This window comes from Tamandua tetradactyla, chromosome 13 (genome assembly GCF_023851605.1).
Source record: "Tamandua tetradactyla isolate mTamTet1 chromosome 13, mTamTet1.pri, whole genome shotgun sequence".
In the NCBI taxonomy this organism is placed as follows: domain Eukaryota; kingdom Metazoa; phylum Chordata; class Mammalia; order Pilosa; family Myrmecophagidae; genus Tamandua; species Tamandua tetradactyla.
This window is the reverse complement of record NC_135339.1, coordinates 85,735,238-85,751,886: the sequence shown is the minus strand read 5'-3', so window position 1 is coordinate 85,751,886 and position 16,649 is coordinate 85,735,238. Positions and strand designations below refer to the sequence as shown.

Genomic DNA, 16,649 nt, shown 5'->3' with positions numbered 1-16,649 from the left:
ATCTCTTGATTTTCTTATGTTGAACTATCCGTGCATTCCTGGGATAAATCTCAATTGGTCATATTATATAATTCTTTTAATGTGCGATTGAATTCAATTTGGTAGTATTTGGTTGATGACTTTTGCATCTATAATCATAAGGGAGATTGGTCTGTAATTTTCTTTTCCTGTGATGTCTTTATCTGGCTTTGTTATCAAAATATACCTGGCCTCACAAAATGATTTAGGAAGTGTTCAATAGGAGCACTTTTTAAAAACTAGATTAAGGATAGAGACACATTTAACTTATTTCATCAGAATTCTAAGAACTTGGCAAGGTCTTGGATCATTTCAAAATGATAGGCCCTATTTATTTAATTAATTTATTTTTAAGTATTTTGCTCAGCCATTCTCACTGTTAGGTCTGCCTTAGAATACCTATATCACTAGGTGCTGGCACAGCCTGGCCTTAAAGCACCCACTCTCATGCTCTAACACCTTTCAAGCCATAGGAGATTTCTCCACCTCCCTTGCCTATGTGGTTGAAACATAGGAGACTGTCCAAAAGTGGCAACATCTGAGGCAGATGCTGCTTTGGAAGTGAGGATGGTTTGTTTAGGTGAAAAGACAAATTTACTAACTTGTCAAATCCTTCCACTCAGATAACAAGAATGCAATAGATTGTTGCAGAACCAATGATCGTTTTCCAGGGCACTGAGCGTCTCTCTTGCAGCTTCTTCTTGGGTTCCGTGGGGGAACTCCAGAGAGCCTCACAGCCTTCCAACAGCTGCATGTAGTGGCTGAGGAACATTTGCAATAACAATTCTTACCATTCCTAAATTTGATTATCTATGTAGGTCTAGATGCAATATGCATGGCATGTGAAATCAGTTCTTTATGCTGACAACTTGATGGACCCCAAAGGCTAGAATTGTGAATGGTCTTGCTTTTTATAAAAAATATTTAATAAGATTAAGTTAAATATTTAAAAATTTTAAATTGAAAATTCAGTTGTATTTAAATAACTTTTATCTAAAACTTTGATATTAGTTCATTAGAATTTTCTTATCTTTTTAACTAATAATTTTGAATATTTTAGAAGAATGATTGTTTTGAAAACAGATATGAAAAACAATTGAATTTTTACATTAACTTTAATTTGTACTTACTGTGAAAATAGATTTTACTTTGTACACTTTGGATAAAATTATATTTAAAAAATTCTGTTGATTATAGAGAATGAGTACATGGTGAGATTATAATAGGAACAGAAAATACCAAAGTGGAGTTCAGAAAACAAAAGAAATGGAAACAAAAAAAAAGAAATAGAAAAATCTTCACAGGGGGCCAGCTTCAATTCTTGACATACAAGTGAGACAATGCAAGTGAGCTAAACAGGACACTGAACATTATTTAATGAAGATTTAATTACTGATCAGAAGAATGGAAATGAGCATGAAAATGATTTTCCTTAAATCCACAATGTGGGCAGGTCAACTGAAATCTCTGCCATTTTGCCATCTTCATTCCTTAACAGTATAATGACTGATCAAAACAATAGACTAGAGCTGGGCCCCCAACTGTATGCTGGCCTCAAACCCACAAAAACCAGGGGTGACCCATTCAGCACTTACAGAGAGATGCCGGGGAGATCTGACAGCCTCAACTGCATAGAACTTGCTGTAATCACCACACAGTCTTAGAGAAATCCCACAAACTAAGATTGTAAAAATGGTAGTAGAATACAGGACCAAAAAATGTGAGAAGTCAAGAGCTGGGGTTCATTTCAGGAGAATTCAAGAAGCATGAGTCTTGAGAGAAATGACATAAAAGCCTCAAAACAAGCAAACAAACAAAAAGCCAGGGGCACACTCCCTTCTCCTGTGAACAAGAAAGTATGAAGACTTCCCTTCAAGAAATACTCCTTTTAGGTGCCTTTGCACAATAATGTACAATGTGTTCTGGCTTTTGCATAATAATGTGCAATTCTTACCACTAAGGGTTCAGCAGTGAATGCTACAGTACTTGATTTGGACTCAGGTCTTCATAAGCCTATGTCAGAGGTAAGTTTATAAAGCAAACTTGTATGAGATTTTTTATTCTTCGAAAATTGCCCAGGTTTGATGAGGCCCAGGAGAAATTTTAGACCAAAAAAATCACCAAATGTCTTATAAGAACATGCCACTAGATTAACAGAGCCTACATCTTTAACATAATGTTAACAACAAAAAACAAACAAACAAACAAAAAACCCCAGCAACCCAAAACTTGTCTATCTATATCTGGTAATTGTTTTAATATTAATACATTTCAGTCCGAACAATTCCAAAGATTTCTTTCCCATTTGGCAAGTGAAAGTTCATTCTGGTCTCAAATGTCTTTAGATACAAAATACACTTAAAATAAGCCTAGCAACAATCAATAGGTATATCCTTAGCTTTTATCTACTTGGAAAAATCAATTGGGTTGCAGAGATGGAGTATTAGTGGGCAAAGGAACTGCACATACATTATACAGCAATAGGCCCTTTTAACGTGAAGGAGTGCAAAATGAAACAAGACTCAAAGAGGCTGTGTCCTCAATCAGATATACTCATTCCACTCCCCAACCTTCCAAAGGTGTGAAGCCTGGCAATATCGCAAATCATAACCCTGGTATTCCTTTGTCATGAGTTTGCATCTCTAAAAGGGGAAAAGTCTAAGAGAAATGATTAGATTTCAAAACCCAACCACAGGTGACTTAGCAGCAGTTTCTTCCTTAACTCTTTTGCTAATAAAAGTAAAAATTCATTAAAAAAAACCTCATCAAGGCTCCTGAACTTGGTAGGATGAAGACCAAGTGGCCCTGCCTGCTCCACCATCTACTTCTTCCCCTCTCTAAGCAGGTGGGTCCTTTAGGGAGCTCTTGGGTTTACTCAGTTGGTCCTTACAACAGCTGGATTGGGACATGGGGGAATATTTGAAAGGAGCATGGACTTTGGGTCTGGAATCATTTTGAGCCCCCTTCTCAAGCTTTTAGCAGGCAATGAAAATCTCCTGGGGGATTCTTAATCAGGGAGATTCCCAGGCCCAATGATTCTGATTGGTAGATCAAGAAATATGTCTTTTACAGCAACCCCAGGAGATTTGGAGCAGATGGCCCAGGAGATACTGTGCTTCCCAGGAATCACTTGTCTTTATTATTCACACCTGTGTAAGCCTCCCAGCTCTCTATCTCCTACCCTAATCTTTCTCCTGCATTGTAGATGTACATTTCTCAAAACCTGCTGGATATCTTGTCAGAAACTCTCATCTGCAAGATTTGAAAATAAATGCCGTATCTGATGACTAGAAGACGTCACGAAGGGCATTCCGCAGTCTGTATTTTTAAGACTTTCTCAAAGGTATTCTAAAGCTCAGTGAAAGCTTTAGAAACATTGGTATGAGGAACAGAAAAGGAACAATGGCAGAATCTTGATAAAAATGTCCAGTTAAAGGAAAAGAAACTGAAGAAGAGTCAGTAAAAATGAAGCAGAGTTTCAGGAAGAAGAGGGGTGTCCAACACCATAGAAGTTGGGAAGGATAAGGATGAATCTAATAATCCATCCATTAACCAATTATGGATAAGGGATGCCTTTGGGGCTCACGGTTCAAATCCAAACACCAGGAGTAAGGCACATGCTATGAGGACATGAGTTGCTGCAGAGCTAGTGATGAGCTGAGCTTCCATCCTTTTGGTGCTGTGGGACAGTAGATTGAGTGGGCAGCAGACTCACGGGACTCACTGTTGCTTGTTTTTAAGGATGGGGAGACAAGAACATCTCTGTAGATAGAAGGATAGAACCAGTAGGGAGAGAGGCTACAAGTCAAGGGAATGGTGCCTACAGTCCTACAGGGAGGTCTTCTCTTCTATCTTTTTTTTTTTTTTTGTATGACACCCAGATAAAGGGATGGATTCACTGAACTTTTCAGTAAAATCTGATTTAGATGTAATTATTTAACCAGGAGTTAGCAAACTTCTTCTTAAAGGTCTAGAGAGTGAATATTGCAGGCTTAGTGGGCCTAGAAGCTAAAATGAGGATATCGTGTACATACTCATATAACCACTTAGAATGTAACCATTTAAAAATGTAAAGAGCATTCTTAGCTCTCAGACCATTAAAAAAACAAAAATAAACAAGCAGTGGGCTGGATTTGGCCCACTCGCCACGGTTTGCCAACCAGATTTAAACCCTGGATCTGGGTCCTTCCATCTGCCTAGAAGTTTTGAGTTTTCTTTTTCTTCCTTGCAACGTGTTCAAGGAAATGTTGCCTTGGAAGGCTTCAAGTGAAATCACATAAAATCAAATCACAAGGTAAGGAAGACCGTAATTCCAAAGCAGGTGCAGACAGCAAATTCTCCCTCCACGAAGTCCTGCCTGGCACAGCAGGACATACACTGCTTTGTGAGGTCAGGTATTCATGCCTGGGCATGCTGTTTACCTACAGAGGTCAAGATTTAAGGGATTATAAACATTAGATCTAACACCATAAAACTGTTAGTAGAAAATGTAGGGAAAAATCATATAAATCCTATAATAGGAGGCGGTTTCCTAGACCTTACACCAAAAGCATGAGCACTGAATAAATAAATAAATAAATAAATGGGAACTCGTCAAAATTAAACACTTTTGTGCATCAAAGAACTTCATCAAGAAAGTAAAAAGATAGCCTACACAATGGGAGACCACACTTGGAAATGATATATCAGATAAAGGTCTAGTATCCAGAATATATACAAAGATTGTTCAACTCAAGAACAGACAACCCAATTACAAAATGGCCAAAAGATGTGAACAGACATTTCTCAGAAGGGGAAATACAAATGGCCAAAAGGCACATGAAAAGATGCTCAACTTCCCTGGGAAATGCAAATTAAAGCCACAATGAGATATCATCTCATGCCCAACAGAATGGTCATTATCAATAAAACAGAAAACGACAAGTACTGGAGAGGCTGTGGAGTAAGAGGCACGCTTATCTACTGTTGGTGGGAATGTCAAATGGTACAACCACTGTGGAAGGCAGTTTGGCGGTTCCTCAGGAAGCTAAGTATAGAATCGCCATATGACCCGGCAAAACCATTGCTAGGTATCTACTCAGAGGACATGAAGGCAAAGACACAAACGGACATTTGCACTCCAATGTTTATAGCAGCATTACTTAAAATTGTGAAGAGATGGAAACAGCCCAAATGTCTAGCAACAGATGAGTGGCTAAACAAGCTGTGGTATATACATACAATGGAATATTATGCAGCTGTAAGACAGAATAAAGTTATGAAGTATGTAACAACATGGATGGACTTGAAGGACATTATGCTGAGTGAGATTAGCCAGAAACAAATGGACAAATACTGTATGGTCTCCTGATATGAACATTAATGAACAAACTTGGGAGAATTTCAGTTAAGAACAGAGGTATCAGGAGATAGAAATAGGGTAGATATTGGGTAATTGGAACTGAAGGGATACAGATTGTGCAATGGGACTGATTGTAAAAATTCAGAAATGGATAGCACAATACTACCTAACTGTAATACAATAATGTTAGAACACTGAATGAAGCTGAATGTGAGAATGATAGAGGGAGGAGGCCTGGGGGCACAAATGAAATCAGAAGGAAAAATATATGATAAAAACTGAGATGGTATAATCTAGAATGCCTAGAGTATATAATGATAGTGACTAAATGTACAAATTTAAAAATGTTTTGCATGAGGAAGAACAAAGGAATGTCAATAATGCACAGTGTTGAAAATAGTAATTAATATTTTAAAACTTTAACTTATGTGTGAGATTAAAACAAGAAATATTTGGTACAAAATTCATATTTTGACTAGTACATTTCCTAATATAACTTATGTGGACAGCTTAATTGAACTCCATAAGTACATGGAACCTTGAGTAGGGCATGGGATTTTGTGGGTTTATCCAGAGTGATGCCTTGGTAAATCCCAGAAGGATTTGAACAATGAATAAAACAGTATTTGCAAAGTCCCCTTGGGGGAATGGTGAGAAAGGCAGAAAATTCATTCAACTTCCCTAAGTGGAGAATTCTTGATATTCTCACAAGCAGGGCGGACAACCAAAGCAATAAGCTGAGTCCCCAATCTTGGGGTTTGTTCATATGAAACTTAACCCTGCAAAGGATAGGCTAAGCCTACTTAAAATTAGGCCTAAGAGCCACCCCCAAGAGAATCTCTTTTGTCGCTCAGATGTGACCTCTCTCAGCCAACATGACAAGCAAACTCACTGCCCTAACCCTGTCTACGTGGGACATGACTACCAGGGGTGTGGACCTTCCTGGCAACATGGGACAGAAATCCTACAATGAGCTGGGGCTCAGCACCAAGGGATTGAGAAAACCTTCTCGATCCTAAGTGGAAAGAGAGAAATGAGGCAAATAAAGTGTCAATGGCTGAGAGATTCCAGAGTCGAGAGGTTATCCTGGAGTTTATTCTTATGCATTAAATAGATATCACCTTTTTAGTTAAGGCGTTTAACAGAGAGGCTAGAGGAAACTGCCTGAAAATGTAGAGCTGTGCTCCAGTAGCCATGTTTCTTGAAGATGATTGTATAATGATACAGCTTTCACAATGTGACTATGTGATTGTGAAAAGTTTGTGTCCGATGCTCCTTTTATCTACCTTATCAACAGACGAGTAAAACATATGGAATAAAAATAAATAATAGGGGGAACAAATGTTAAAATAAACTTAGATTGAAATGCTAGTGATCCATGAAAGGGAGGGGTAAGGGGTATGGTATGTATGAATTTTTTTCTGTTTTCTTTTTCTGAATTGATGCAAATGTTCTAAGAAATGATCATGATGATGAATATACAACTATGTGATGAAAAGAAAGAATGTTCATATTGTATGTTGGTTTTATTAATAAAAATTAAAAATAAAAAAGATTTAAGGGATAAGATTTTAGATCCCATTACAATTACTAGTGTTCGAGTCTAGTCTCTAATGAGGCTGAATGCAGTGCCCTACCTTGCTGTGGCTATTTGAAAAAAGATCGGTTAAAGGGGAAATGATGCAGAAAAATCAAGATTTCAGTAACTCTACAGGTAGCTTTTAGTTTTCAGTCAGGCAAGTAATGCAAGAATATTCTACTGTTATAAGAATTCAAATGGTATTTGTGATGCCAGTGAACCTCGGGACCTTCTTCGTGAGCCCAAGTCATTTGCGCTGACACTAGTCTCCCAAAGCTTTCTCTAGGATCTTACACACATGCATGCACTTACAGAAATAGAGAGCGTTGTTTCTACTGTTCTATACAAATATTACTTGGTTTGTTTTCTGTAATGATGTGACTTGATGATTCTGTCTCGATACATGGATCTTCTTTTAATCTTTTAAACTGCTGCATAAGACTGTCCAGTGTGTACTCCCCATGGTTTATTTATTCTCCTACTTAGCCATTTCTCATTTTTCACTTCTGCAAACCATGCTGCCCAGTGTCACTGACATGCCTTCTTGTACATCCTCCCAGAAGCAATGAAAGAAATAGCTGGGTTTCCATACCCTTGTTGACAATTTGTGATTTGCATTTTTATAGTCTAACTAACACAAAGTTTAGTTAGAATTATGGTTCACGTTTTCTTAATCCTATATTTGTTGTTCATTTATTTTGCATTATGAATGTTGCCTGCAAGATTTTGTTTTTTTGGAATTTGTTCAGTTTTATGAGCTACTGCGCGAGAAAGTTTTAGTGATCGTTTATTCACATTAGAAAAGAAATGCAAAATTTCCCTACTTATCTATTACACCATAAATGTGAATGATGCTATCCATTGGCTCTATACCTTTTCCTAACCTTTCCTACTTATTTGTAGGGCAGCTCCTGAGATTATAGTTTTGATCAACTCTACCATTGTATTTCTCCCCATTTTGCTTTACATAGTTCTAGAATGTCGTTAGGGACATAGTATTTATGACTACTGGAACTTCTTGGTGAACCCTCTTTTAGTAAGATATCTTTTGTCCTTGAAAATTATTTTCTGCCCTCAATTCAGCTTTGGTATTAATATTGACATTCCGGCTTTCTTTTTTGTAGCATTTGTACTACAAATTTTTAATTTTCCTGCTCTGTTTTGTATGAAGCTGGTATTTTAAACTTTTAGGACAGTTGTCACCCTGGTCCTTTCTGCTCATGCGTCTTATTTTGGGCAGGTGAGGGTGACCCTAGGAGCTCCCCTGCTTACACGGTTCCAAATGTCCCCTCTGCCTTGAGCAGAGGGGATATTTGGACAGAAATGTACAACAGCCAGCAATTCCTTGCCCCAGGCAGTCACTTGACTGCCCTCCCCAGTGTTCTCTAGGAGAGCTCCGTGAACTGCCTTCTACATATAGGGCAAGTTCTGGGACAGCAAGTCCTTCAGGCCACCACCAGATTGGGCCAGACACACACTCTCCCAGTATGTGCACAAGGATTATCCTGGCCTCTCCAGAACCCAAACCAGGGACCTTTACTGGGAACATGGGCTAGCCATGGCACCATGGGATCCCACTGCCTGTAAGTGGACTTTTTCTTGACTCAGTGCTCGCCCTGTTACTGCTGTCCTTTAACTGTTTTCTGGAGCTTTGAGAACGATGTTCCTGCCAGTTCTTGCTGGTTGTTCAAAGCTTCTGTAGGAGGATGGAGCTCAGAGGCTTCTCATGTCACCATCTTTATTTACATTGGAATGACTTAAATGTGTGAGCTTAACTTACTTACACTGACAACTGCTAATGTCTGTTTTGGTTTCTATTTATCATTTCTTAAAATAAAAAAAGAAAACTTGTAGTAAAGTTAATTTTTCTTGTACCGAGTGATCTCTACACAAATACAGCCTATGTCCAATTAAAGACTAATAACAAAGCAAACATGTAATCACCACCCAGATTTTTACCATGCTTTCTTTTTATTCACCACCCCACCCTGCCCCAGGTAGCTTTTAGCTATTTTCTTAAAAATAAATTCCAGATCATGAGTTGAACATGGCATACAGCATGTCGCAGACAAAACTCTAGAAGAGATGATTTTTTTTTCTATTTCCTTAGCTCCATTTTCAATATTTTTCTCACTCTCTAAGTGGATCTTTCCTATTTCGCTATCCACCTACCCCCCATTCTTTCTCCTGCCCACCCCATCCATTTGTCTTGCAGGCCTAATTCTCAGTCAGCTTCTCTGCTTGAAAAGATCTGGAATTCATCCCTGAAGAACTGCTAGCCTATAAAGGGGTAGTTGGTAAAGACATTTTACTGGAAGACCCCTGAAAATTACCAAACTTTTAAAGACTCAAGGGAATGAATCTGGGAGGGCTTTCAGCAGCCAGATTGCCACATGGGAATCCACTTCTGTCAGGTTCTAATCAGCACCTTAACTCACCTTCTCCAGTGCTTCAGTCTCCTTGTCTGTGAGGTAGGGATAAAAAGAGCACTTATCTCATAGGGCAGTTGTGCATTAACATGTGTCAAGAGTTCAGAATAATAGCTGATACATGGTTGGAGCACAAGAGATGTCAGCTTTCACTGTTATTATTCTAAAGGGTCTAAAGAAATACTTTCACGTAGGGTTGACCTTGGTAGTTGTCTACTCTATATTTTTTGTGAGGATACACTAGTGAAAGCAGAGGAAGACACACCTGGATTGGCATGCATACGGATAAGCAGCTGGTCTTACCCATCTTTGCATGTGAGCTCAGAGCCCATGCCCCCTAGATGTGATAAGAACTCAGTAAATGTTGCTGAATGCTATGAGAAAAAATGGACTCATATCTAGATTTCTAAAATAATACAGGGAAATAATGGGAAGCAGATAAGCTGAGATCTCCTACTGCTTTACACCATAGCCTATCACTGGGTAAAAACTGCAATCATATAAAATTCTCAAAAGTAATAAGTAAAACATAAGCATAAATATCAGCCAGATAATAGCTGCACTAGGAAGATGTGCTCAAAAGAAGTGCCCTCTCTGTTGAAGAGCTCTTTATTTTGTCATTAAAAAAAAAAAAGTCCTCTGGCAAAGTTTTCTTTACCATCAGGATTTTTAATTTGGTCTTTAGTATAAAGCCTCTTCTCTTAAAACAAACAAAATTGGCTTACAGGCTTGGTAAATATAGGTGTTTATATATCACCTTGTAGGAAGATTACATTATTTCCTTAGTTCATCTGTATGTGCAACAAACCATTTTGCAGAGTTGCAAAAATTTCAGATTAACTTAGTGCTTTATTTTTTTCATTCCCCATAGAATATAGATCTGGAACACTGAATACAGCCTGATATATGCCATTAAAACAAAACATTCACTTTATGAAAGAACAGCAAACATACATCAGCAGGAATATATATTTTCTAAAATACACCATAATCATAATAAAACCAAATGATGACACACAATAATCTTCAATTGACATACACCTACCCCTTGGGAGAGTTCTCCAAACATCTGTGTCTTTGGCAGCTGATTAATATAAGAATGGCACTGATCAGTCATAACAATTCTGAAATATAACAAGGATGATATAATTTGTTGAGTAGAGACAAAGAGCACTGAGATGGGAGTCCACACATTTGAATTCTTGTCTTTGTCCCTGGATAGATGACTACGGGTAAGTATTCTGGACTATTTATCTTACTCTTTTGAAATGAGAGAACTGGACAGGGGGTTCCCTAAGGTCTTTCCATGATTCCAGATCTCTGACACTGACTCATGTCCATGTTGTAAAATCAAATCTCTAATGATACTGACTTGGCAGTTTGGTTAAGTCCAGTTTCTCTTGCATAAATGTGGCTAAGTGGTTCTGTGTTTTGGTCTCTCCCTCTGAATTCCATGACAGCCCAAACCCCAAATTAACAAACAACTCATCCCGAGGGGGCAAATACCCAGAAAAGTCTGTTTCAGATAGAGAACTCCTGATACTGAAAAAAGGGCATCACCACCTACATATTTTGATGAGCTTTACCTTCCTATAATTTGTACTGTAAAACAATAGACGTATTTTTTGCCTTCCCAAACAGGAAATCATTATAATAGTGATCATGCTTCTTAAAATGCTACAACCCTCCTTCTTCCTCCATTCCTTACAAGATTTTGATACCTTCATCTATGGGGCACTAAACCAAAACCTAATTTCTGAATTATGGCTCATTATAAAGTTTAGTAACTAATTAATACAGAAGGATACTATATTATCAAAAAATCATGCATGATAGGAATGAATACTACACTATTAAATATTTACGATTATTTAAACAAATTCTTTAAACATTATACTTGAAAATTAACAGAGACTTTTTTAAAACAATCTACTGAAACCATCATGAAATGCATCTTTTATACAGTTCAATTATAGTAACAAATTATATTGCTTGACTTGGTTAAAATAATGTTTACCTCAGTTACATGATTTACAGAATTATATTTTCTATACATTCTCAGAGATTTAGACTTTTCTAAATAAATGATCAATTTCTACCTAATTTAGCAACACAGAATTAAATCTATAAAATGATCCATAAAAATTGACTACCATAACAAGCATTTCTTTGATATCACAAAATAAAGATTTGATTGGAATATAAATAGTTCTATAAGTAATATTTCAGATGTTTTTAATTTTTTTATTTTTCCAAATGCTAATGGAGTGAGACTTTTGTATACTCTGAAGCTAGAATGATAATGTGAATACAGTGGAGAGAGAGGGGCAACATTTGAGCAAGGAAAGAGGTTGGCTGGGGGTGGCACTTAGGCATAATGATCTGCAGGCTTAGCTTCTTTTTGGGAATGTTCCCTAGGGAAAAACTCCAAGATCAAGGGTCCAACCTAATAAATTGTTTGTCCCTGCTGCTTGCAGGAATATCAGGAGAATAGAGAACTTTAAAAACAATTTTGGAGAAAATATGAATGCATTTCTTCTCAAGTTAGAAAATGATTTCCTGGGCCCAAAGTTAGAGTGGAAAGATAAACCCCAAGGACCGTCACAAATGGCTTGAATAAAATATTTCAATGCTAAGGAGGTTTAGTCTCAACAAGGCACAATATTCCAACTTTTACACCAGTGACACTGGGGAGGCGTCCTATCCCCATGGATGTCAGTATTCAGTATCAATGTGCTTTGCAATAGTACTCAGCTGGATGTTTGAAGTCCCTTCATATATTGTACCTTAAACAAAAGGGAGCAAAAGGAATAATCAGGAGTGGAACCATAGTTAAAGTGTTCATACAGGAAACAGCTCTATAAACATTGCCTCTGCATTCGCCATAAAACTGTCAATATTAACATCATTCAAACTCCTCTGAATATGGTGCAATTTGACAAAGCAATTCAGAGCACATTAATGAGAACTTACTGCAGAAAGACACTCCATTCTCTTCAAGATTTGGTACTTGTTCCTTTTTCTGATATCAAGAATTATATACACTACTGTGCTCTACTTTTTGCCCTGGCTGTCAAAAAGTGCCGAAGTTACCAGATTAGCACACATGGTTTAGTATATTCCCTTTCTCTTCCTTTATAGACTCTGGTTTCAGGTTTGAACTGCTAGATGGCAATTCCATGTATTTTATTATAAATCAGCCCAAATCCTTTTTTTAAAGAGAAAATGTATACATTCATGAATAAATTAATAGCATCAGAGAGTGTCAAAATGCTCTGCAGAAAACCTGATTTGCCAATTTCCTGCCCTTCTACTGAAGGTCAATTAATCGGAACTAAAATCAAGAGCTGAGAGCTGAGATTTATCTTCTTTAGCTATCATTTTAAATCTTATTATATACTGTGAATATGAAACAAGGTTCAAAGGATTTTACTTTGTTAATTACAAAATTTTGTGCCACATTTTCCCCCTTGATCTCTCACCCCAAAATATTTCATGTTTACCTCTGTGTTAGGTACCGGAGCTATAACAATAAACAAAGGCAGAGTTTCTGTAATCAGTACATTACATCTATATGGTCACTACACTTTCACAAATGAGAAAACTAAGGCTCAGAAAGTTTAACGAATTTGCCCACATGACGAGTACAAGGCCAGGGCTTAAAACCAGGTCAAGGCAACTCTTCTGGGGTCCCCATTAGGCTGCCTGTCGAAGGTATGGGGCAGGTGGGTCAGCCCGTACCATCTCCAGCAGATGAGAGGAACCACCATGGGAGGAGACTCAAATGTATGCAGTGAAACCAGTTCAGTGTGCCTGTTAGCTAACTCTTTTGCTGAGTTTTGTCTAAAAGACAACATTTTCCATTTGATTTATAGATTTCCAGATTCTATATTAAAGAGTTCAATATTTTGGCTCCTGAACTATCAATGCATAAGCATGGATTCTTATTAAGGAGCAGGCAGCTTTCAAAGCTGTTGTATTTCCATTTCTCCTCTAGGAATGGAACTTCTAAACTTAGAATGAGATGCTAAAGAATAGCTGTAAACTATAATAATCACATACATTAACATTTTTAGTAATATATGTAGAAATATTAAGACAATGGATTTTGTTTTAGTGTAATTTAAAAGGCCTACTGGGGCATTTATAAGGCAGCCTGATGTTTTAAAAACAGAAAGCCTTATTTCCAAAAGAAGATGTGGGAAACAACCCAGCCATCAGATAAGAGCCAATAAACATACATTAAAGATTAAAATTGCCCATGCCTGGTTGCCAGTAATATAAATTCGAACAAATATAACAGCACAAACACCTTCAGAGGTACATAAGTCAAAACAAAATAAAAGAAAATCTATTTACCTATTTTCGCATCTCGGAAGTATTTTTCCACAGGGTAATCCTTGGTGTAGCCTACTCCACCCATCCATTCAATGCATTTACTAGTGGTTAGTCCTGCAACCTATCAAAAATAAACTGCAAATCACACAGGAATCCATACGGTTCACTGTTACCTGCACCTGGAAGAACTGGAGTTATTTTAACACTAGCATTGTCGATGTAGTCTAATTCTCCATTCCATTTCTATAAAATGTTCTATTAATTCACAAAATCCTATTTCCTTAAGGAAACTAAGGCAGTGTTCAGATTCCTACACTTGCTGACAGGTGTCGTTTTATTTATTGAGCACCTTTTTATACTGCACATGCAACCGCCACTGCATATACAATGGCAGGGGTAGGCGGTCACTGCCCTCTTGGCCCTGGTGGGCATTGGGAGAGAGAGACCTTAAATCAACAATCACAGAAACTGAGATAAATGACATGGAATGAAAGAGCTGCTTGCTAAGAAAGCTGATGATTTAGATGGGAAATAGCTGAGGAAGCTACAACTTAGCTGAGACCTATAAGCTGAGCTAGAGGGCTCAGGCTACACAGGCTGCTCAGTTTGAGAGTGTCAAGATGACTCTCAGGTTTCCGGCTGGTGCAGACAGGTAAAGTAGAAGTTAGATATAATAGTCTGGAACTCAGAAGGGAGGTTGAGGCAAGAGATTAAATTTGGGGGCTAGGGGAGTTTAATGAATGCTTAAAGCCATAGGAGTGAGTAAGACATAGCGCCAATTCTGGGAAATAACTGCCTGGTGATTTGGCAAAGTTTTCCAGCCAAAGTCTAATGTGTTAAAAATAGAATACATATGTATGTGCCGAAGTAATTAAAAACACACCTTTTCTTGATGTTTTTATATCACTGGCTCATATAATGAACCTAGCCCTTTCATGTCTCCCATGGCATTCATTTTGCCCCACCTTGAAAGCATGGGCTTGATGCCATCATTCACATGAGGTTTACTTGTGGATTTATGATGGGTCTTCTACTTGAGTTGGGCTACTCAGTTTCCCTTCATGATCCTGTAAGAACACTGAGACCACACAGAATTAATGCACCATCCTGTCCTTTGACAGCTTTACTCTTTTGCTTCTCTGTAATAGGAACTGGAAAGTCCAGGTGATTTTACTTGAAAAACAAACTCTCAAACAACTTGCTAAGGGAAAAGGTTAATAAGCACATACCTGAAGAAACACTAATTTAGGACTAAATCACTAATTTTATTTATTTATTTATTTATTTTTACCTCCGATGCATAGTATTTGGCCATAGATGCTTCTTTTATGAATGGCCTTCCAGCTTCTAAAAGCCTAGCAGCGTTGTATGTCAGTAATCTTGCAGCTTCCAGCTGGGTGGCCACTTGAGACACTTGATGTTGGAGCCCCTGTAACATTCAGGCCCACGTTAGACAATTATGATTTCTAATTTCTAAAAGCCAGTTCATCTTCAAAGTCCTGTATGGACACAGAATACTATCGAACTCCAGCATTCCCTAAAGAAAATCACCACATTCATTTCTTTTACTTTTTTTTTAACATGGGCAGGCACCGGGAAACGAACCCGGGTCCTCAGGCACAGCTGGCAAGCGTTCTTGCCTGCTGAGCCACCATGGCCCGCCAGTCATTTCTTTTAAATACTTTAAAATCTATCATCTAAAATGAAATATGACACTGTGTGCCTTGTTTAACAATTATTTTCAACCTTTTTTATGATCAAATTTGAGTTTAAACTAAACCCCAGCAAGGCAAAACTTTGAATGTTCTTTATCTGCCTGAGTTAAGAAAAATTTTAATCTGCTTATAGCCTCAGATGTGAAAAGATGTTGGCTGCAAAGCAATGAAGCAATATTTAAAGTACCTTTTTTTCCCTTTCAAGTAGCTATTAAGCTGAATCTACTGCAGTATCTATGAACAAGAACCAGTTTCTTTAGGATCACAGAAAACAGAAGAACAAATTTTAAAATGACCCTAAAGTTACCCTGAAATTTTAGAGAATGCGTTACACCCTCTAAGCAAATGTCAAAGTAAGAAATGACTGACTGAATGAATGCCAATATGAATATTAACAGTTTACAGTTACAAACAATTTCCTGGAAATGTAAAGCATAGGTATATTTATAAAAAATTGAACCATTTTTCATGCCTGGCCCATCCTTCAGTCCATCCATCCATTAGATATTTATTGAGTACGCAGTCAGGCTCCTGGTTCTCATGCTTTATATAGTCCAGAGAGAACAGACAATTTAATTATACTAATGTGCCATGCATGTCATGAAAGAGAATCTCCATTAGGGCAATTACTCATTAATTCCAGGAATAGCCTTTCCTAAATAAAAGAGGGACAGCTGTAGAAAAACAGCATTGCCCATAAATATCCTATAGATTCCTCTTTCTGTTGTATTTGACATATATAAAAGAATACATTACATATATGTAAGCTAAGAAGCATAATAATAAGTTAAACACCCATGAACATACTACAAAACTCATATATAAAGCAAACAGCTTGTCCCTTGTGAGGTGTTTTTTCATCTAACAGCCATCTTTGGAGGAAAAGAAAATGGTGATGAAATTCACCAATCTTATTATCCTCTATGACTGGTCCTTTTTGTGTCTTCTTTATGAAATCCTTTCCTCCTATGAGGTCATGAAGATATTCTCCCATTTTTTCTAAGACTTCTAAAGTTATGCTTTTTGCATTATGTCTATAATACATCTGAAATCTAGTTTCTGTGTGTAGTGTGAGGTAGGGATCCAGTTCCTTTTTTTTCCACATGGGAAGAACTAATATTTCCACTCAGGGATCTGTAATGCCATCTCTGTATACCAACTTTCCATATATGCATGGGTCTTGTTCTAGTTTGATAGCTGCCAGGATGCAACACACCAGAGATGGATTG

General features: G+C 37.5%; 1 protein-coding gene across 5 annotated transcripts in view; it reads right to left on the bottom strand.

Annotated features, from left to right (window-relative positions):
• Window positions 1-10,196: 10,196 nt before the first annotated feature.
• Window positions 10,197-16,649, bottom strand: part of ACADSB (acyl-CoA dehydrogenase short/branched chain) — a 103,956-nt gene continuing 97,503 nt past the window's right edge. For all 5 annotated transcript variants that reach the window (XM_077126319.1, XM_077126322.1, XM_077126321.1 and 2 more), the window contains 3 exons: window positions 14,997-15,134; window positions 13,727-13,826; window positions 10,197-12,153 (listed from right to left, as the gene is read on the bottom strand). In XM_077126319.1, the coding sequence (XP_076982434.1) occupies window positions 12,083-12,153; window positions 13,727-13,826; window positions 14,997-15,134 (309 nt within the window). In that variant the 3' untranslated portion in view covers window positions 10,197-12,082. The remainder of the gene's footprint in view (window positions 12,154-13,726; window positions 13,827-14,996; window positions 15,135-16,649) is intronic.